The sequence below is a fragment of the Lepidochelys kempii genome, chromosome 6, assembly GCF_965140285.1.
Source record: "Lepidochelys kempii isolate rLepKem1 chromosome 6, rLepKem1.hap1, whole genome shotgun sequence".
NCBI lineage: Eukaryota > Metazoa > Chordata > Testudines > Cheloniidae > Lepidochelys > Lepidochelys kempii.
This window is the reverse complement of record NC_136385.1, coordinates 62,153,176-62,175,866: the sequence shown is the minus strand read 5'-3', so window position 1 is coordinate 62,175,866 and position 22,691 is coordinate 62,153,176. Positions and strand designations below refer to the sequence as shown.

Below are 22,691 nucleotides of genomic sequence, written 5' to 3'. Positions count from 1 at the left end.
AAGGTCAATACTCTGTTGTAAACTTTTGAAAGAACATTTTGTTCAGAGTTACAAACACTTCAGTTATGAACAACCTCCATTCCCAAGGTGTTCATAACTCTTGAGGTTCTACTGTAATATAGTTAAATGTTGATATTTAAACAATCATTGTTGGACATCTGAGTGACCATCCCAAGGAGATGTATGGGGGAATTCACATCTCTTAAAGCTATTGTTTCAGGCTCTCAGCAGACTCAGGCAGACATTACTGCATCAGTTACACTTGCTTCATGTTTTCAGGGATTTCTGCATAACTGCAAAGGCTAAAGACCTTAAAAAATTACAGTTGTGATTCTAGAGAACAAGATAGCAGCCCCAAGAAGATTGCTGGGGTTGTTGACCTAGCAAAATCTGGCTCAATTTTAATCCTGTGCTGTACTGTGCTTGTATGCCATTTACTGTCATCCTTTTGAAAAAAGCAGAAGTAAAGCCCTATAAACAACGTTCAGTGTCATGGTATGTCTCCTCAGAATTAATCACATAACTTTGAGTCTTGACACCACTGACATATCAGTTAGTTGATCTCCACTATTATCTCCTCCTTTTTTTTAATTTGCATTTGTCACTGGGAGGGTCTTTGAGAAGATCACCTGTGGTGAGTTCAGTGGGAGGATTACCTACTACAGGCTGTGTAATTCCTACAAGCTAGTGGAATGAGGCCTAGTTAGTGATACTTGTTAGACTGTAAGCTCTTTGGGGCAGGGTCTGTCTATGTTCTGTGTTTACAGAATAGCACAATGGAGTTTACATAGCACAATGGAGCTGGGGCCTCTGGGCACTACTGCAATACAAATAGTAAGTGTAATAGTAAAATCTAAATAGTGTTATGATTTTAACACCTTTCAGGCCATGCTAGTCTCTTATTTAGAGCCCTTTCCTGGCTCCCCTTTTCTCATGTTAAATTCAAGCTCATGGTCCCTCACTTTGAAGCTGTGCACAACATCACTCCTCTCTACATCTCTGCTCACATTTCTCCCTAATTCTATTCCACGGCTCCCTGCCTTCACTCTGGCCTTGTTTATGTGATTTAATTTAAATTTGTTTTTACATCAGTTTAGTTGAACCAGTGCAAACCCCCGTGTGGGCTCACTTATCTCAGTTTGACGTGTTATTTTGATTTAGCTTAGACAGATCCTCAATGACTAAGCTAAACTGAAATAAATGTCCACAGAACCTTTTGCACTCAAATCGGTTTAAAATTACACCTTAAGTTAAAGTGGTGCCGTTTTTTTATATAGACAAAGCATCTATTCCCTTCTCTCATGTCTGTTCCCTCTGTATCCTTCTCCACTCTTGGCTTCATTCCTTTTTTTGTGCTACTCCTTGTTCTTGAAATATTCTCTTTCTTGTGCTCCAAATGACTTTGTTCACATCCTGCCTTGTGGCACATTCTTCTACAAAGCTTTTCAGTAGTTAACCATTGTAGAAGTAAATCTCATTTTAGACACAACACAATTAATACCATTTCTGAACTGTTAGGTGGCCCTCTTCCCTCCGAGTCAGTAAGGAAACAGTAACCCAGCTTAGCATTAGGGAAGGGATGCTGCTGTTAGATTATTTTAGTTGAGATGTAAAATAGAGGTTCTAACTAGACTCCAAAGGTTCTCTGGAACTTTTATAACGAGTAGTCTTGTTGACCAGGTATCATGGCCAAAATGAAATCCAGATTTTAAAATTCTGGTCTCCTGTGTTCCCCTAGTTTTTATTGGCTACAGGATTGTTTATTTCTGCCTTAAAATGTTTTGTAGCTTTGCTGTGCCTTATTAAATAGCTAATATACCGCCCCAGAAGTGGTTGAGTGTCAGATGACAGGTGAAATGATTAATGCATAAATTGTGTCGAATAGATTTGGATGAAAAATAGTGACAATTTTTACGAAATATTTTTTCAAAAATTTGAAAAACGTCAACTAGCTTTAATAATATGTAAACCACATTGAGAACATTTTGGCTGAGGTGCAATTGAAACATAAGAGATTAACTGAGTAGAGTATGCTAAAATGTCAGAGGATTTATCGCTCACTGATACTTGTCAGCCTGTGTACGCTTGTGATCTGTCACATCCAAAAAGGTGGCTCTGAGATAACTCTATAATAACGGAATGATTCCTCTTTCTCACCAGTGCTGAAACCTGTACAAATGACCTATGGTTTGAACCTCTATTCCCCTAAAAATATCTCTCTTTTCAAACACTACTGACGTGAAAGAGACAGGCTGCTTCCTATAAGCTGCCCTATCCAATTTCTTGTGACTCTATCTGTTGTCGAATTGGGTTCAGTGTGGACTGCGAGTGTGTTAGAGACCACGCCTGATTAATAAATAACCTGCTTGATTATTTGCTTAGCAGTTAGCAGTCACACTCTTGCAATGGAGGAGGAGAATGTTTGTGTTGGAGATATTTGTTCTCTGACTTGTTCCTGGCCCTGACTTCAGCCCCAGCTGCTGCAGCAGGAATTCCATAGTGGAAAGTGATTTCAGTTGCCGGAATGGATTCTAGGCATCTGTTCTCCGTGCTCTATCTGTAAGGGAAAACCTTGTGTTCAGTCTGACTGGAGCCTTCTTTAATCTCTCCAGGATCTCTCTCTCTCTCTCTCACATCTTGCATGTGATTTCCAAGGATGGATAGTAATACAGTCTCGGATACTTTTTTATTCCACATAACAGCACGACTGGTTTTTATATTGGGGTGGAGACCCCAGCTGGTTATCATGCATTGGTTGCATCCAGACCTGGCTTAGATACTCTGCAGCTAATGTATTATTAACTGTGTTGTTGTTGTTTTATATTAAGTAGCATCCAAAATGTGCTGGGTATTGTACAGACACACAAAGACAATCCCTGCCCCCAAAGAGGTCTTGCTATGAAAAGACAAAAACAGTTAAAAAATGCAGGAAAGGGATTCCTCCTACATGCACATCAATCAGTGGGTTGACTGGCCACAGCTTGTTCGTTTTTTAATGTAAACTATTCTCAACTGCCCTGCTCTAGTCCTTATTAGTTGACTAGTTACTTGTCAACTAGTTACTTGTTACTAGTTACTCGGCATTGCAGTAAAAATGGGTTAACAAGGGATTTGAATGCTAAACGGCAGAAGTTATTGTTTGGTGTTTAATTCTCTCATTTTAATAGCAGGTTCCTCACCTAGCTCGAGTAGCAGCTCCTCTGTTAACCCAATGGCCTCTCTTGGAGCGCTGCAGACGTTAGCAGGTGCTACAGCAGGCCTCAATGTCAGCTCTTTAGCAGGTAAGCGCTGTGTAGTGAAGGGAGGGAAAAATGACTGATTATAATTCCTGTAGTTGTGCCGCGGCTCCCTGGATAAGCCATTCTCTTTGTTCCTGCTTGTTCTCGGTTGCTTGTTTCTGACAGCCGTGAAGTGTATTGAAAGTTGACTAGCATTGGCTCAGACACACCACTCAGTTATTAAATGTTCATTTCCCTTTTCTTGCATAGGGATGGCAGCCTTAAATGGTGGACTTGGCAGCAGTGGACTTGGCAGCGGTGGCCTCTCAAATGGCACGGGTAGCACAATGGAGGCTCTCACTCAGGCGTACTCTGGGATTCAGCAATACGCTGCTGCTGCATTGCCCACTCTCTACAACCAGAGTCTGTTAACACAGCAGAGTATTGGTGCAGCAGGAAGTCAAAAAGAAGGTAGGTGGGAAGTTATGCAGAGGACTTGAGTGCTTGAGTGGGGGTTTGAGGAAGAGTAAGTCCTGAGCCTTATACACATACCACATGCACAGCATTTAGCTTCCTAGAATCATAGAAGCTAGAGTGAGCATTCTCCTATAGTTCCTCCATTTGGGGGGACCACTGCAGAATTGTTCCATATAGTTGATTTCTCTGAGGCTTTGTTCAGTTTTAAACATTCCTTTCGGGGGAAGTGTCGTTACAGCCCGACACGTATCACTGTCAGGGAGATTTCTTTTCTTAATTTCATTTCATTACTTGTATTTCTGCCTTTTGTTACCACTCTGAACAGTCCCTGTCACTGGAATTTTTACACTTCAGATACTGAATTAATTTAGCATGTAGAGTGAAAGACTGTGAAAGAATGAGGACTATGGGACTGTGTTGTGGGCAGCAGGTGGAATGAGGAGGAGGATTGACTCAGAGGCGAGAAACAGAACCTGAGAGTTTTAGGGCATTGCCAATATACAGGCTGTCAGGAGCATTTTAGTTTTTATATTCAATTTGCTGTTTTCCTCATGTTGCAGACTTGGCATAAGTACCTGTTTTGTTTTAGTCAGCACCCTGGGCTGATGCATACCCATAGGTCTCCCATGCAGCAGCAAACAAGGAGATCTGTGTTGCTGAGCCAGTGTTGACTTCAGTGTGATGCAGGAAGTGTCGTAATCAGAGAAAGGCACTGGGGAAGGAGCCAAAATCACTTTTAATATTTGATCCCAGCAACAGACCATGTTGCCTTATTTTGAAATCAAGTTGGTTCAGTTTCCTAGCAGGAAGTTTACTGCTTTCTCGGGGAGGAAGGGGCAAAGTTAATTATATTGAATGGCTCTTGGCTCTCTGCTTTGAGATTAGGGCCCAACCTCCCATGTTTTTGCTGAATTTGTGTTTCTGATCGATGGATGTTTTGAAGGTCCAGAGGGAGCCAATCTGTTCATCTACCACCTCCCCCAGGAGTTTGGGGACCAGGACCTGCTGCAGATGTTCATGCCATTTGGGAATGTCGTCTCCGCCAAGGTTTTCATTGACAAGCAGACCAATCTAAGCAAGTGTTTTGGTATGTTGGTTCCAGTCACTGCTAGTAGCAGGGGGTGAAGAATGAGAAGATGTATCACTGCCATTCTCTGGGAGAAAATAAGTTGGGTGGAGGTTTTCATGGAGGGATGGTGGACAGTTGCACATGGTGGTCAGATAGGCAGAAGTATTTTTCTTTATTCTTTGACCTCAATAGTCAGTTTGTCTAGGAAAACCCTGGCCTTCAGACTCTGGTAGCCTGAGGTGATGCTGAAATAATGTGGGTGTGGGCAACTCTTATAGTTAGGACCCTACCAATTTCATGTGAAAAAAACATGTCATAGAATGTGAAATAAGCCCTTCCCCGTGAAATCTGATCTCGCCCTTGCTGCTGGGAGTGCCCCTGTTAAGATGCTCCTAGCTGAACCTCCCTGCTGGGTTGGGAAGGGACAGGACTTGTCCTTCCTTTACATGGCAGCTGGGGGCAGGGGTGAGATCAGATCCACCTCCAAGTGCCTCCCACTGCTCCTGGAAGCACCCCAACCAGGGAGCTCCCAGCTGTAAGCCCCTGCTGGACTGGGGAGATACAGGACCTGTCCTTCCCTTGCATGGCAGCTCTGGGGGGGATCAAACCCACTTCTGGATACTTTTTGGGTTGGGACCCCCATGGTTACAACACTGTGAAATGTGAGATTGACCAATTTTAAAACCCCCTGGCCGTGAAATTGATCAAAATGGACTGTGAATTTGGTAGGTCCCTACTTATAGTAGAGTCCCTCAATCCTGTTATCTACTGGGCCTCCTTTGCATATTGGGATAACTGCAGCTGATCCTACTGGCGCATATGACAGATGGTTCCTCACAGTCTCTTTTCTAGTGCTTTTTCCAGTCTAGTTTTGAGCAAGTGATGTGCATTACCTCATTTAATTTAAGAGATTATTTCACAGCCTAATACAGTTCATTATCTGGAAGGTTTTCCTGATATTCACCTGGAATTTTCCTTTTTTGAATTTCATCCCATTACTCCTAGTTATGCCACAATATACTGCCCTAAATAATTCATCATCGTTAGTGTTTACACCTTGAAAAATCTGCAGACTGTTGTTATGGTACCATCCTGACTGTTATTGGTTAGCCAAGCAAGAGTGGATTCTACTCACATCCATTATTAAGGTTGCAATATAGCTTCCATTATAATTTCCTGTCTTATCAAACGTATCTTTGTGAAACATTCATCTCATACTGAAATTCCCAATACTTGGTCTGTGTCTGAAGGGGATTTTTTAAAGTTCAGCCGAAGTCCTTAAAGCTTTAATTGAGATAGAACCACTTTTCCTATGTAGAAGATGGCAGAGAATCTGGTTCTTCTGAAAATCCTGATTTTTAAACAGAACTACAGGATATGTGTGGGGAAAAGCCTTCCCTCAGAATTTGCTGCATCTTAGATTTGGAAGAAAATATTATCTCTTAGCAGACGATATTGAGCATGCTTAAGTCTACATAGAACATAATAGAGCCTTGCTCATTTTGTGGCTTTGCTGCATGTTCTCTATGCCTGTTCTGAGCAGGGCCCTGGGAAAATCTGCAGAGAGAGATTGTGAACATCTCACTGAACTATGCACAGCAAAATTCTCTCAGATCCTGCCTTAACAATAGAAACTAGAGCAGTGTGAGAGTGAAAAAGCTTAATGGATGTTGCAGTCTCAAAGGTGTTTCAACAACAATCTATACACACTGCGTTTTCATCCAGCCCTCTAGTGTAAACAGCTGTACTGCTCTCCTGTTAACTCAACTTGCAAAATACTTCCTCCAATCAGACAAATAGCAGCAACAAAGGAGGCAGTTTATTTTATTTATTTATTTTTTATACCATGCCAATCACTCTGATATCTGGGTATTGCCCAGATTGAATTTCAAAGCCTAATTTGGATTGTATAAAATCTAACACTATTAAGCAAGGCTGTGTAGCATTTTCTGTTTTTCTTAAAAAACAACCCTGCATTTACATAAATTTGACCTTGCAATGTTAAAATAACAAAGCAAGGAAATACTAAGGTTAAGATTCCACCAGCTGTGTTAAGTCCACTAAACTGAACATACATACTATTTTCCATTCTTCTTTTCCTGGTTAAATGTATAGAGATTAATATAAACTGATCTTTAAACATATTCCATAACATGTGCAGGATGTAGAGTATTTATGGTCAAATCATCGTTGATTAGGAGATAACTTTTGTATCTCCTAATTTATGGTCATTTTAACTCTGCAATCTTAACATGGTGCTTTTTGTGTAGAGTTCTGTTGATTTTTTCCTCAGAAGTTCTCTAACAATTTTTCTTGTCTCTGAACTCCTGCCAATTTGTCGATATTTTTTCTGGTAATGAGGTGCACAGTCATACTAGAGCCTTAGGGAATGGGACTACTCTTTCCCTGCACTGTGATGACTGTAGTATTCAACCCAAAATTTGCACTGGTCATTTTTGCTTTGGAAACTTATGTCTAATTTCATGTCCCTCAGTGCTCTTGAGTCTCTCATAGTATTACTGCTTCCCTGGTTTCTCCCTCTCTTTTCGGTTACTGTGATTTTGGTTATTTTTCCAAGGATGTGTTTATCTGCATTATCCAAAGCTATCACATTTTGTTGTTTTCTGCCCACATATTTATCCTCTCTACATTCCTTTTGTATCTTCCTTTGTCTTCACTAGTATTTCCATCTCCTTCCAGATCCGTAATGTCCTAGTTGCTCTGTATTCTACATCATGAGCAAAGATGTTTAGCGAGTCCAGAACTAGCAGATTCCTTGTGGTACTCCGTGAAATATTTCGCCAACTCAGTACTTCAGTATTTTCAGCTGGCTAGTGTTCTGTGCATGTTATTGTTCATATTCAAGTTATTTTGAATAAAATGTCTGCTTGATAAAAATAAATATCTAAAACTGCACTTCTGTCAACGAATTTTGTAATCCTATTAAAAGAGCTAAACAAGTTTGTCTGGCAAGATTTGTGTTTTGAAAATCCACAATGCTGTTTTTGTTGCTTATGGTACCGTTATCCTCTAAATGTTTAGCAATGTTTTTTCTTTTAATATTTGTTCTATTATTTTAGTAGGGATAGAATTTTAGACTTAACAGGAATGTAATTAGTAGGATGCCTCATTTCATTTTTTGAAGATTGGGACTATGTTTATATTTTCTCATCTCTCCCCAGTTACCTATAATACTTTAAAATAAGTGAGTGGTTTGGTAATTTTTTTGGTTAGTTCCACTAAATCCTTGGATGTACATAATCTGACCTCGTTTACTAAGAAAATGTGAACATACTTACGTTTTCCCTTATGTTTTTAGTCAATATCTATTGCTATATATCTTTGTTACTTCCCAATTGTCTTTCCTTGTTAATGTTTTTCTAAGGCAAACTTTAAAAAGGAGTTAATTATCTTGCCTATTTTAGGATAATTTTCATCTCCTTCCTCACTTCTTAATACAGTTAATTTCTCCCAAGTACTACTTACCCTGATTATATATCTGTAAGAACATTTTTATTCTCCTTAGTCCCCCTGGTTAGTATATTTCATTCTACGTTTTGGCTCCTCTTACTTCCCCCTGTCCACTCACAGCTTTAATTAACTTTTGTAAACGTCTTTCTTTGCCTTCCTCTTTTTTCCTTTTCCAGTAATTTGTTTATTTTGAATTCAGATTGCAGATAATTCCTCATGAAACCACCCTGGCTGCTGCTTTTACTTTATATTATTTTTTCAACAAAGTTATAGTCTGTTTTGCCTTAGGTATCATGTCTTTCAATTACACAGCCATCTTCTATGTTGGTGTATTTTAACACTTCCTCTTCTTTACGTCTTATTAGACTTCTTTCTGAGATCTAGTCCCTTTATACTGTTAGATTCTGTGTGCACCCATTCTTTGTTATGCTGGATGCAAAGTAGTTTGTGCTCACTGATATCAAAGCTCACCTATTGTCATTCATTCCCTGTCAGTTTCTCTATACTGTGGTCCTCCAAGGCATCTTCTCCACTGGTTGGAATCCGTACTTTAATGATAGTAAAGTTTTTCTCTGAATAACTAAGGAACCTCTTTGAAACATGCTAGGTGTATTTGTTACCCAGTGGAGATCTCTGTGGTTAAGCCTTTCTGAGTACAGTATCCTGTGGTCCCAGGTACCCTGAGAGCTGGCTCATTTCACCTTCCTAATCTCTACTCTTAGGGGTCTCGAGCAAATGTCCACTGTTCCTCATTGTGGCCTTATTCAAAGAATTTTACCAATATACTTACTGTTTGTCTAATCATAGTGCCTCAGCATGTAAATATTTCTAATATACAATGCCACTTCTCTTCCCCTTTTACCTCTCCTATACTGACATTCCTGTTACAAAAGTTATCAGCTAGGTTTCAGTTATGCCCAATAAATCAGTTTTTGTTCTCATAACTGGAACATGGTCAATAGCTATAGTTAAGGTTACATGAGAATTTCCATGCTGAGCTCCTGTTTGCAGTTATTTATAACTTTCCAAAGTTTTCATCTTTTGGACTAAATATTTCCAAGTCTGGTCTCTCCCCAGGGATGAGTTTTTTGTAAAGTTTGAGCAAAAAATTAGTAAGCTATGTTTGAATCTGACGAGACTGGTGGAAAAACCTTTCTCTGTCTGTTTTTAAAAAAAAAAAATTGTAGTACTCTTTTTTTAAAACCGCTCTTATGCCAAAGTGGCTTGGGGTAAAAAGCTACAATTTGGCCAGGAACCTTTGAGAAGTGCCTGAGTGATCTAGTGAAGTTATGAGATTTTGAAAATGGCACTTCATGCAAACTTGTTTACCTTGAGATAACCTGGGTACATGCAGCTCTTGAAGCAGGGTCTTATCCACTTGTCTGTTTGGATCTTGAGCATGCTGTAATTATGTATTTTTCCTTTTCCCAGGTTTTGTAAGTTACGACAATCCTGTCTCTGCACAGGCTGCCATCCAGTCAATGAATGGCTTTCAAATTGGCATGAAGCGTCTGAAAGTGCAGCTCAAGCGCTCTAAGAATGACAGCAAGCCATACTGAGTGCCCCTCCCCTTTGGGACTGGAGGGAGAAGGATCTTCTGGTAAGTTGGGGAGGAGCGCACTTAGTGATTCGAAGCCCTAAGGCTGTGTTTTTACAGTCTTGGATGCTGATCCATGCCATTCTAGCTGGCACATCTTGCCCTTGAAGACTCAGCTGCAACATCTGCTGGGATTTCTGCTTCAGATGGAGGACAAGTTTGTGATTTTGTTTCCAGTATTTTACTTTGGAGTTTAGGTGCCATATCACTGAGGTGTTTTTTTGTTGTTGTTGTTTTTCCTTATTTGAAGTTTGCTGTGTTTGTATCCAGTGTGTGTTGAGAAGGACCAATGCCAGCTACCTGGGGGCAGGGAGGGGGCGGGAATACAAAAAGAGCAGCAGAACTGACACCACACCAGAGGGAAGAAGGAGGAGCAGAACTGACACCAGACAGCACTGAGGAAAAGAAAGGTGGGGAGGGAGAACCACCTTGAGATGGGCAAGGAGCAGACTTCATGTAGCCTCTGCCGTGCCCCATGCTCTGGTATTTCCTTAGTTAAATGTCTTCTGTGGGAATTTCCTAGCTGAATCTGTCTCTAGAGATGTGAAAAATCTAAAAGAGAAAAGAGGTTAATGGGTTAAAGGAAAACTGCAGTGATTATTTTACTATATAAAGTGGTATTTATTGTTGCACCATGAATGTATACAGCACTTTATAAAAAAATTTTAGACAATATCCCTGCCCAGAAAACCTCATAGTCCATCTAGAGTTGCATATTAATTGAATAATTAATTGAATTTCCCAGTGTTTAGGAAATCTTACTCTTGACTTATCAGCTGGGAATTGTGCTAGGGCTTAGAGAGGCACTGTGGTCTGGAGGAATAAATTTGGGGCTGGAAGCCAGGAACTCCTGAGTTCTTATCCCAAATCTGCCACAGACTTCGTGTCACCTTGGTCAAATCTCTTCCCGTCCCTGTGCTTCAGTTTTCCCATTTGTACAATGATGATAATGCCCATCTCACAGGTGTTTGAATTAATACTCAATAAGCACAATCTAAATGCTAATTTATTATTATTAAGCTATTAAATTAACAACAAATAATACAGCATACTTTACAACAGCTTCTGAGGTTTCTGCTGCCTTGCACATCCAAGTGGGAGCTACTTCCTCAGTCATACTCTTTTCCAAAGGCAATTTCCTGTTCACTAGTAATTCTGTGATGTGATTTGGTATAGTAATTAGATTTACTTTTTACACTGCAGTTTTCCTTGAAAGTGGTGAGTGTACTAGAGCAGACCCTTGAACCACCCAGTCTTCTTCTGCCTTTGGCAGTGGCTGTCACCCAGTATGTTGAAGGAAGAGCAGACACTCCCCTCTCTTGAACACACACGTTCTTTGCACATTTGTGAATTTGCCAGTGTGTTACAGGGGCTTTTGTATACACTGATTTTAGGAGGCTCAAAGCCCCTTTGAGACTCTGGCTTGAAGCACATCAAGGAGTCACAGTAGAGGCTAGTGCTCTAACCACCAAAATCCACCTCTGTCACATGGGAAGTTTACAGTTTCTGTATATCTTTAATAGAGATTCCATTTACCTCATATTTTCTCTATTTCCTCTTCTCCTTTATGTTCCCAATTTGGAGTGATGCTTTTTCTCAGCCCACCAAGTAACACTGCAATCCTGTGTTTGGGAGCTGGCTCCTAAGTAGGAAGCATGTGTGGTCAGACACAGGGTGTTTACTTCCTTCTCTACTCTAGCAGGAGGAGCCATAAGCCCCTGAAATGTTGTTTAGAATGTGCATGTGTTTACAGATACTCTGTTATGGTCCATAGGGAAAGTCAGGCATATCCAGGGACTGGGTCCCCTGGACTCTTAAACCTCATAAATATAAAGCCTGACCCATAGCATCAGAGCACCAGGGTAAAGTGCCCTTTTGTTGATGAGTTTGAAACTCAAATAGTTTTTTGGTGCCAACCTGTCTGTAATCCTGGCAGATGGGTAGGAGAAATTGTCAGTATTATACAGAGAATATTGTGGTGACAAAAGGTTAAATGCCCAGACTGCCAAATTCCCATTTATGCTGGCATATGGTACCCTTTCATGTTGACTATTTGGGTCTCTATAAACACACACACGCGCGCGCACACACACACACACACACTCTTAGGTGAACCGTGTACACTTGAATTCTGTGCACTGGGAGAGATGTGTCCTGGTTTTCTGAGAAGAAAGTGTTGGAGTGTTAAGGCCGCTAAGGTCATAATGGGATTATTTTATAAATATACTTTGCAAAAAAAAAAAAAAAGAAGAAGAAAAGAAAAAAGATCATGATTGGGAGCAACCGCTCCAAGCATGACCTGCTGTAACCAAGAATGTTGTTTCTATTTTTATAGAAGTTTTATACCGCTCCAGGGTGGAGAATATTTATTACTTAAATTATTTCACTGGAAAAAAGGCCAGGGTTTGTAGAATCCTGAATGTGATTGTTTTACACATACAATGATGTGCATGATTGAAACTACTGATTTTCAGTGGCCTGTTTGCAGGCTGACTAACTGCTAAATGAGGAAGGATTAATGCTGTGAAGCATTGAAGGGGGGATAGCTGTACTCTGTGGTCTCTACAGTCACTCTTATATAGTATGCTACATACTGCTGAGACCCTTGCTCCATTTCCCCATTGACCCCAGACATGGGCCTGTTCCTTTAAGTAGTCATTTCAGTTGCCCTGTACTTATATCTTTAGCCTTTGCATCCTGTTACTATGCTTCCAGTACTGACCAGACTCTGCCCTGTTGTAGACAGGTGTAACTTCCATTGATTTAAGTGGAAGATTCACCCATTTATGCCAGGGATGAATTTAACCCTATGACTCTTCCCAGATAATTTGATTATCTTTACTAGAAGCCTAACCTGGGCTAGCTCTTGTGCCTTACTGGCATGACTATAACGCAAGTATTGCCAACACAAATCTATGCAGGTTAAATTCTAAGGGCCTAATCCCCAGCGTCTCTGAACTGATGCAATTCCATTGAATGTAATTGAGCTACACTAGTTTATACCAGCTAAAGATCAGACCCTAAGTGTGTGTCTGTTTCAGCTTCATTCAGTCTATTGGTGTGTCCAGGCATGTGGTGCCAAAGTTCATAAATGCATCAAGTCTCTGACTGGTGAAGGTTTTTTTGCTGCGCAGTGCAGCTGATTGTATAAAATAAGTGTGTTTATTTCTGCTTGGTGGCAGCTGCTATAGACTAGGGTTTTCTGCCTCTTCCTTCATTCCTTCCAGATTTGAACAGAGTTTTCTTCCTCACAATTTGGCAGGAAATCCTGTATTTTTTTTAATCACTCTCATGCTCTCATTCTATTGCAAATCAAATCAGTCAGCTGTTTTGGGGACCATTGGAATAAATTGACTAAACATAAAAGCACACTCTGAATTAGCAGCCCATTGTGACAAAAATCTGGTAAAATCATTTTGAACTACTCTTTAGAAATAATCCAAATGAGAAACTGTCCCCAGAACAAAAACTTTGTATGCTACCAAAGATTATTAAAGCTGAGACTGGAAGGGAGAAGAAAAGAATTTACGTAATTGAAACTGGCAAAATTATTTGGGACAGACTTGACCCATTCTGAAATACTTAAATATTGGAAGCTATCTCAAAATACTTAAGTTGGTTATAATCAATGCACTTCTCTGAAATGTCTTAATGTTACATTGATATTGGCATAAGAGTTGACTCTGTTCAAATAACTACAGAAGGATTTGCTTAAGTAGCCAGATGGGCAAAGTATTTTGTATGCTCATAATCTAAAGAATCTGGATTTTCCAAAGAGATTCTACAACAAAATCCAGTATGATTTCTGTTGAACCACAGAACTCCAGACTGCAGGTGTACTCTGCAGATCCTTGTAAATAATCTGCATCATAGAAACAAGGGGGAAGTCTTTGCCTGCTTTGCAGACTTCAGAAGACATTGGATTCTACTTGGCATTCCATATTAAAAGCAAAGAATTAGGTAAGGCTGTAATTGATCTTAGCCTGATACTGTTTAATATCTACAGCTGTAGCAAGACTACTCTGATTAGATTCTTCAGCACCTAAATAAGAGTCTAAAATTAGATGTCTTCTTACAGCTTAGTTATCTTACCAGCATGCAGAGCTTGCATTTATTAGAAAATGCTTTTGATAAATATGCATTAAAATCAACCCTCATTTTGCTTAGGCTTAGAACTTTCCAAAAGAGTCCGAAACAATTGTTGGAAATATCTTTTATGTTTTAATGATGAGATAATAGATCAAACAAGTTAAATCTATCTGGAAAATACAATTATCACCATGGGAAATTCCAACCAGGCAATTAAATCCTTAAATAAAAACCCCTTAATCTAGACAGTAAAATGTATACTGGAAACTGGCCTATGTGCAAGGCAGAATTAACTCAGGCAATTCCATTTGTTGATAGCTGTATAGAAGAGGAGAGGGAATTCTGCATACTTGTGAACCCATTGACTTCCTCCTGAAATAAAACCAAAAATCAGCAGCAATCTAAAAACAGCTCAGTGAAACACCTTTTTTACATGACTATTTCACCTGAACAATGTCACAGCAAAAAAATTACAAATCAAGAGCGCAGATGGTCACAGTGTACATTTGGATTTTCCTGATGTAAACAAATATAAGGATGTTGTGGATCACTAAGCGGAAATGTTACAAAGTATAAAATATGGAATGCAGAAAAATTTCAGTATTATGTTATCGATCACTAATGTGAGAGAGAAACAAGGACACAGAAATAACTGTCTCCCTTTCTTTATGTCATTATGTGTTTTGCCCCAACCTGCCACCCCTCCAGTATTTCATCCAAATCTCTCCTTTAGACACTTCTTCCAAAAGGCCTCTAATGAATCAGTCTTTCCCTCAAAATTGTTGGCAGAGAAGACATTTGAAAATATCTACCAAAAAAAAGGACAAAACCACACTAGGAATTCCTATGATGTCTGCTAAATGTCATTTGAAACCTTAGCTTTTGTTCTTTCCCATGCCCCATTTCTCCACTGATACTTTGCCTTTCTGGATTGTAAGCTCTTTGGGACAGGGACCTGGTCCTTGTAGCTGTTTGCCAAGCACCTAAAAAAAGCTAGAACTATAGAAATAATGTTTAATGTTGCAGTGTCTCTTGCTAGCTGAGGTTTCACTCAGTCTCCTTGCTCAGTTCTGTCTCCGGAAGGGTAAGCATGGGGAGAAAACCCAAACCACCAGTGCTAGCCAGCCTGTGGCAACATGTTTTTGTTGCCCCATTATTCAGAGGAGGGTCCTTCAGCTCCTCAAGCTAGCTGCAAGTGCTGTGGAATCATCAGGTTCACTCACAGGGATACTGAAAGCTTCACATCACTCACCAGCAACGCTTAAGCAGTTTTGAGAGACTGAAGGACATGACACCACAACTGGGTGTAAAGTGGAATCCTAAAAGATACCTCCCTTTCTCCTCTACTTTCCACATTCCCTCTAAAAGGCTTTTGCAGTTTGGTAGCCAAGAGAAGACAGCAAAGCTGTTAGCGTCCCTTGGTAGGGATCCCATCAGATCTGAAAAGTCTGCTCAAGAAAGGTTCAGACAAAATATCTTCCAGTTTTCCAAACTGGCAACAGTGACTGTAGAGTTTCTCAGTGCCCAGAATCCCTTTCTCACAAATCAGAGTGCAGGGGGCTTTCTATTGAAAGGGTTGGGAAAGGAAAATTTCTGCCCAGGTATAACTGTGTGAAAAGGGCTCAGCTAGGACAAGTCTTAAGGAATTCTTCTGTATTGTGTGGGGTTTTTGGTTCCGCTTATTTGTCTTGTACAGTCTTTTCATTTGGTTCTAAAATCAACCAACTCTCCCACTTTGTGGGTTCCTAAGGGATGGGAAGGGACTGGAGCTGAAGCAAAGAGCATGGATTTCCTGGGCTACCACTGCCTAAGCATTTCCCTTGATAAGACATAAAAAGGTCTCAACTGTCAAATCACCTGTGAACCACCCCCGTGTCCTCTGTCCTGTCTCTTGCTGTCTGAATTTCTGTGAGTGGGTGTTAATCCTGGAGCTGTATCTTTGGAGGTGGGCTCCTGGGGTGGGGCTTGCTCTGTTGTCTTTCTCACAAGCAGAGCTAGCAGGGACACTGGGCATGGGGCAAAGGTGAATGCGCAACAGTCCCACAAAACCAGTGTCCAAAGGGAAATCCAGGCCTTTGCTTCCATTTTATTTCTGGCATTTTGATGTTTACTTGGTGTCCTCCATGTACCTTGACTTTTACTTGTCCATCGTTGGCATGTGCTGCCCTCCCTGTCAACTCCCCTCCCCAAGAGGTCTCATTGTACAGTGCCCATTCCTGTTCTCTCTCTCCTTGTTTGGATGTACTGCTCTGTGTAACTCAGTGGGTCTCCCTCTTTCTGGTTTGTTTTTTTCTAGATTCCTGCCGTTTGTTCATCGTTGTGCCTAAAGCATGTCGATGTGGCGTTCAAGTACATCGTCCAAATCCTTGTCTCTTCAGCTTCTCTGATGCTTGAACTCTCACCTTTGACCTTGTGTTGACCTTTGATGCTGATGTGTATTTTTATTATGTTTGTTTCTTTCTTTGGTTTTTTTTTTGTTTGTTTTTTTTTGTGTTTGTGCTGCCAAATTGGTTTTGCTAGAAAGACTGCTGAAGGAGAATATTTAAACTTGCATTTGAATATAAAAAAAAATTCTATTTTTCTAGAACTTCGTAAGATAACCACTTGATTTTGTGATTCTGATTCTTTGTAATTTGTCTTCAGAGCAGCCTTGCTAGCATACCTCGTGGAGTATTTGTATTTCTGTGAACATACAGCCAGTCACTTTCTCGGCTTAGTTTTTTCTGTGTGCTTAGTTTTAAAAACAAAATTCTGAAGAAAAAAGTCAATTGATTGATGCGACTTAGACTTTCAGGAGGCTTCTGGTCACATTTTGCTGAAATGGTTTCTGTGCTTGAGGAGATAGCATGTATTTTTATGAGTTCAAACTCTGACTTGAGTGGCATCAGCACAAAACACTTGAACTATATTTTCTCCTGATTGTAGTGGCATTTTTGCCCTGGCACTTACTGTTTTTTCCTTTCCTGTGTAGTTATCAGCCTTTGTCTGCAGTGAAAATTTGATCCAAGTTGATGTTGTATTTTGTTAAACTCCAGCATGCTTGTTTTGTTTTGTTTTTGTAACTACAATCTCCTCAGCAAAATGTGATTGTTTTAGTTTTATTCTTCCAAACTCAGATAGTGCATGTTTCCTGCTGTTTTCTTCACACCCTCGAATATATCACCTTCACCTCTCTGTTTTCTATAGTTTGTGCAAAAACTGAGCAATTTACTGGGTTTCAAAGGTATCCTTTTAAATTGGTATTTTTTGGTGTGACAAATTTCTGATCAGATGCCACCTGAGGCATCTACCTGTGCACTTAGACTGTCTGCCTGACACAGCATCTGGGCCTTGTTCCATCTCCATAACTGTCAGAGGCTCCCAGGAGTAGGGTTTGTTGCATTGTTTTTAGTAGGCATTTTGGTAGACCAGGATAGATGGGAAGCAGGTAAGTTGGGGGATATTTGCAGTAATTCTGCTTCTAAAATTCCAGGGAACTGGGGCTCCCTTCATACATTCTTAAATTTTATTTTATGTAATTTGGGGCAAAATTTTTGTGAGGTTCAGCCCCAGTTTAAAACTGTCAATGAGATGGTGGAGGGAGGCTTAGTGGCTCTAGGTTAGCACTGGCAATAGAGTGTTCAGACTATCCCAGAGAAGGCCTTTGTAAGCCTGGTCATGCAATTGCTGGCTCTTACCCCAAATGACAAGCACAATACAACAGCTTCTTACGCTGTTACCTGAACAGGGTACCAACCCCAGGTCCTCTTCTCAGGGGCCTTAGCTGGGGAATCTCTATAGAGGTGGGGTGTTTTTTTGTTTTGTTTTTGTTTTTGTTTAGTCTTTAATTGGGTAAAGAGTCAAGCAGTTTCTGTTCCTGCCCTGCAGGACAGGTTACTATTCTAAGGGCAGCTGGCTTCCCCTAGCCCTGCAAACCATCTGCTGTGAGACTGCATGGCTAGAAACTGGCACTTGGAAGCACCTGCAAGACTGTGGCTACGGCGAGACCCTAGTCACTAAGGGAGGTGAGTTGGTGAAGGACCCTAGTGTGGGAAAAGAATATGAGGTAAAATCCTAGGGGGAGAGAGGTTAGAAAGAGCAAAGGATGTGAGACTGATCTCCTGGCTGTGTAGGTTACCCTGTGCTTGGGGTGGTGAAAAGGGAATGAGACGATTTATTCTTTCCCATCCCAGAGTTGTCTGCGGATTTCACTACTTCTCAGTACATTTATTTTTGGCTGTGATTTATAGATCTGGGACTTGGGGGACGAGGCTGTATGAGAAGAAGGTAGAGACTCATTTTGAGATAGGATTTTGAGATGGCTGCTGTTAGCCCCACAGTCTGAATGTATCAGGCCATCTGTCATTTGGGGCTCTGAGACCTCCCCAGTGTATTGAGTAATTTTGCCAATACATTTCTATACAATGTGCATTCAGTTCCATGAGGAACTCTGGGGAAACCTGTGGAAAAATCTCTGGAGAAAACCAAAATGCCAAACGTTGGATGTTCCTTTCCTTTCCTTCCTTTTCTCCCTTTGGTTGTTTTAATTGTTCTGTGGTGGTTTTAATGGATTTGAGACAGTGGAGCAGCAGCTGCCTTTCTGATTTTTGGCTGCTTTTTGTGAATAATTTAAAAAAGAAAATTTACATTTTGGAGACAAACCTGTGGGCTTTTTTATTGGTACAAACATTGTATTTAACACTAGGGGTTTTGTACAGTTTTTTGCCTTTTCTACTAGAAAACAATGTAAAGTGATTCACAATGTGACAAGAAAACAATTTGCCACTATGACCAAATGTAGAGTCTGTTCTGCAGTAACAGGATTTAATCAACTCAAAGTCGTGATTCAGTTGTAGAAATGCTTTTCTTTACCTTGTTTGAGCTGTTCCTTTTCTTGTTTTGATTTGCAAAACAAAATGTCTTCTTGTGTGAAATTGTGTTGTACTCTGTAGAAAATTATGGATTTTACTTTAAAGGTTTAAAAGCAGAGGAGCACATGTTGCTTTTCTGATCTGATCGCAGAGTTTGTGTAGTGGATTTAAACATGAAAAGATTTGTTACAAGTTTGGAACGAGCGAGTATGTGTTAAAGGAATTTTCTTCCTTTGTGTGTATTTTTTTTTTCTTTTTGTCCCGATGGGGAACTTAAAGCTGTTTTAATTGCACAGACACACCAACAAGTCATTTTGTATATGCCAAGTGTGGTACCTTCCTTTGTTTATTTGCTATTAAACTGTTTGAGAAGAGTCTGTTTGTGTCATTTCTGTGTTGAATCTCAATCTCTTACTCTACAAATGGGTGCAGGTGAGGAGAGGGGGCTCTGCCACCTGGGATTGAAAGGGGCATGGAGGAATACCTTCCAATTTCTTAGCCAGGCAATGTATGACAAAATGTTCATGATATGCCACTCTCTCTGGGTACATAAAATAGCTGTTGGTTTCACCACTGTGAGAATCTATTACTGTGAATAGATGTTGGCAAGAGTTTATTATCCTTTTATCTTGCCCTCCAGTTTCTCTTCTTCTGTATTATTTTTTTCTGAATATTTCTTGATTCACTAACTTAAAGTGATGCTTTTCTTTCTCTTGGTCCTTCTCATTCTCTCTCTTCTCCTGGGAGCTCTCCTATGTTCCCTTGAATTTTACCCTTTCTCCCCCATGCTGGCAAAACTGTTAACTCAGTGGGAGCACGATTGGGCCTTGACCCATGGTGCAGTGTTCCAGGACTCCTCATACATACAGCTGTCTCTCTAAACTGGGATACAGGGTCCTGGGGCCCCTAACACACACCAAAAGGTGAACAGCTGGCTGCTCACAGAGGGATGGTGCACAGCATTTCCTGCACACACACACGGGAGGCATTTTTCTGTAGAGGAGAGGTGTTTACCCAAATAATATTTAGCAGGAGACAGAGGTTATTTATAGCAGTGGTTTTCAAACTCTTTTTCTGGCGACCCAGTTGAAGAAAATTGTTGATGTCCATGACCCAACGAAGCTGGGGATGAGGGGTTAGGGGTTTGGGAGTGGCTCAGGGCTGGGGCAGAGGGATGGGGAGAGGGCTATGGAGTGGGGCCGGGAATGAGGGGTTCAGGATGTGGGAGGGGGCTCGGGGCATGGGTTTGGGGTTGGAGTGTGGGAGGGGGTCAGGGCTCTGGGCTGGGGAACAGGCCAATGGGAGTGGGGAACTGGTGCTCAGGGTGGGGGCAGCACATGGAGTCCTGTGGCCCCCTTCTCCCCTGCCTAGGAGCCAGACCTGTTGCTGGCCACTTCCGGGGCACAGCGCAATGTCAGAACAAGTAGAGACTAGCCTGCCTTAGCCGGGCAGCACCGCTGACGGAACTTTTAACGGCCCAGTCGGTGGTGCTGACCAGAGTTCCCATGACCCAGTCCCTCCCATTCCGCAACCCAGTCCCAGGTCATGACCCATGGTTTGAAAACCACTGATTTAAAATATATTCTCCTTCCCTAAATTTCTCTGGCTGCTTCAACTGAATACAGTATGATTCACTTCCTGTCCTAACCTATTTGGTAGCGTTACTCTCCACTGTTTCAGTGGTGTGTGAAGTTCTCTGCTTGTGAAGCACTGTGAAATGCTTTGGAGTGAAATCTGTTGTGTAAGAAGGAGGGGTTTGGGTAGACTGAATGTGATTCAATTAGAATCTGGCCAGGATATTAACATTAATATCCCTAAATCTTGGGGAAAGTACTGTGGAAGTTTAAACCCAGCAAGTGAGTATCTTTGTAGTCTTTTTAAAAGACTTCTAAAATTCAAAAATAATTTCACCTCTCCTCCTTCTGCTGACTCATATGTAAGTCCCTTACTCAAACTGTCACAATCTTGGGGTAGGGGAGCACACTCCATTTCCAATGTGTCCTTCCTCTCTTTTGGCCTACTCCACTTCACCCAGTACTTCCTATAACGACTGTAAATCTGACAGCAGCCGTGAGCATTAGATAATTCAGTCCTGTGTTCCATCCAGTGCAGCCTGCCAATCATAGAGCAAGATGCTGTGCCACCTGTTGTGTGATGCACTAACATACGTGCAGTTAATTAGCAACTGTTTAGAAGGGAGGCTAGGGAGACAAACTTAGAGGTGGGAGTGAGGGTGGAAACTAGGAGGAGGAGCTGAATCAGGAAACTCATCTCTTCATGTGAGATGAAAGATTCCTGATTACACAGCAAAGTAGATTATGCCTGTGCAGGGCAAATCCCAAACAACCGTTGTCAGTAGCAGGTTGTGGAAACTCAGATTAGAACCCTATGCGTAGAAGGGGCTGTGTCTGCTTTACACAGAACACCACCTTTCAGCAGCCTCTAAGCTAAAGATAACAGCCTATGTTTCAATCTCTGATAATCATCTGGCTGTTTCACATGACTCTTGTAAACTTTAACATCTACATAAAAAGCCTGGAGCCTGTAGATTCAACCCAGATGTTAGACATAGGGAGGCAGGTCCTGCATTCTCTTGATTGTCCTCCCCACGCACTGCTTGTTTCCTTTTTCATCTCCAGAGAGTGAGAGCAATTCTCTCCTGCTCCTTTTATAGCAGTCACCTGTACCTCAAGCTACTTCACTTTTATTTGAAGTTTCCTGATCCCTTCTTTGCCCACCAGACCCACAGGTTTACCTCAGCATCAGGAGTAGCAGAGAGGGCAGAATGCTAGCAGACTGGAGACAAGTTAACAAGCTAGTCCCCCTCTCATGCTCTAAGAAATCCCTTAACCAATTTACACACTAAGGCCCAAATTCTGCTCTGCGTTACAACATGTAGCCTCATGCATAGTTGTAAATGAAAAACATTTAAGACTATCTCATATTCAATTGCACTGTATACAATTGGCGGAGCACAAAGTGTGAAGGCAACGAGCATAAAAGTGGGTATGTGTAATGAGGGAGGATGAACTGGTGCCTAAGGAGCAGTGGGCAGCTAAGCAGGTGGACTGTGAGGGTGTGGTAAGGCAGATGTGTATGGATTCTTTTTGGGCGTGGAAGAAAGAAGCAAGTTGGTAATGACCATACAAGTCTTTAGTTTCTCAGAGAAACCCTGGATGGTAAGGCTCTAAGAGACCAAGGTGGTTCCACCTATCTGCCTGCCCTCAGCTATGACACACTGGCTTCAAGGTGGTAAGTTGCGTGTGAGTATGTGTATGTCTTCCTCAGTTCACCAGGTTGAGCTTGATGGTGACTCTTCTCAGTTTGACCAGGCAGTCAGCTCAGCACATTTCCTGGTACTTTTCCCCCAATTCCTTAGCTGCTGGGCCAGTTGCTGCAACTGGGTCTGTGAGGCTCTGGCTTTCAGCAGAACAGAGTCCAACCCAAAGCTAAAAAGGTACCAGGTTTATGGCCACAAATGTAGGACAGCTCTGTCCCTACTGCAGCCAGGGACTTATCTTTGTTAGAGGGGGCAAAGTATTCCACAGCCTCCCCGTCTTCCTCACAGGAACATCAAAGCAATGGTTACTAATGGGGGAGAAGTGCCCGAGTACGGTGGTCCAAAAGCAGCAAGGAGCAGCTCTGCTGAATCAGTGACTCTTAGTCTGTGGAGTGAAATTTTACAGGGCATCTGCTCTAGCAGAGAAAATAACGATCTTGCTTTCACTTGGGTGGCTGTTATCCTGATGCCCCTATCCAGTGGGTGAAGCCTGCAGCCTTGCCCCATCCCAGAACTAGCTGCGTCTCCAGATCCAGGAATCTGAAGAGATTTTTTCCCCTCAAAAGGCCTCAGGCATATTTTTTTCTAAGAGGATCATATACAGAAGCACTATGAGGAAGGGCCATTCTCCCACCCCAGA

At 41.4% G+C, this 22,691-nt stretch overlaps 1 protein-coding gene across 8 annotated transcripts in view; it reads left to right on the top strand.

Moving 5' to 3' along the window:
• Nucleotides 1-19,148, top strand: part of CELF1 (CUGBP Elav-like family member 1) — a 105,715-nt gene extending 86,567 nt beyond the window's left edge. For 3 of the 8 annotated variants that reach the window (XM_073348321.2, XM_073348326.2, XM_073348329.2), the window contains 5 exons: nt 3,168-3,281; nt 3,489-3,689; nt 4,639-4,782; nt 9,667-9,835; nt 16,218-19,148. In XM_073348321.2, the coding sequence (XP_073204422.1) occupies nt 3,168-3,281; nt 3,489-3,689; nt 4,639-4,782; nt 9,667-9,794 (587 nt within the window). In that variant the 3' untranslated portion in view covers nt 9,795-9,835; nt 16,218-19,148. Of the gene's footprint in view, nt 1-3,167; nt 3,282-3,488; nt 3,690-4,638; nt 4,783-7,464; nt 8,051-9,666; nt 9,836-16,217 lie in introns of those variants that run through there. The other 5 variants (XM_073348322.2, XM_073348327.2, XM_073348325.2 and 2 more) reach the window with 4 other exon arrangements.
• The last annotated feature ends 3,543 nt before the right edge of the window (nt 19,149-22,691 follow it).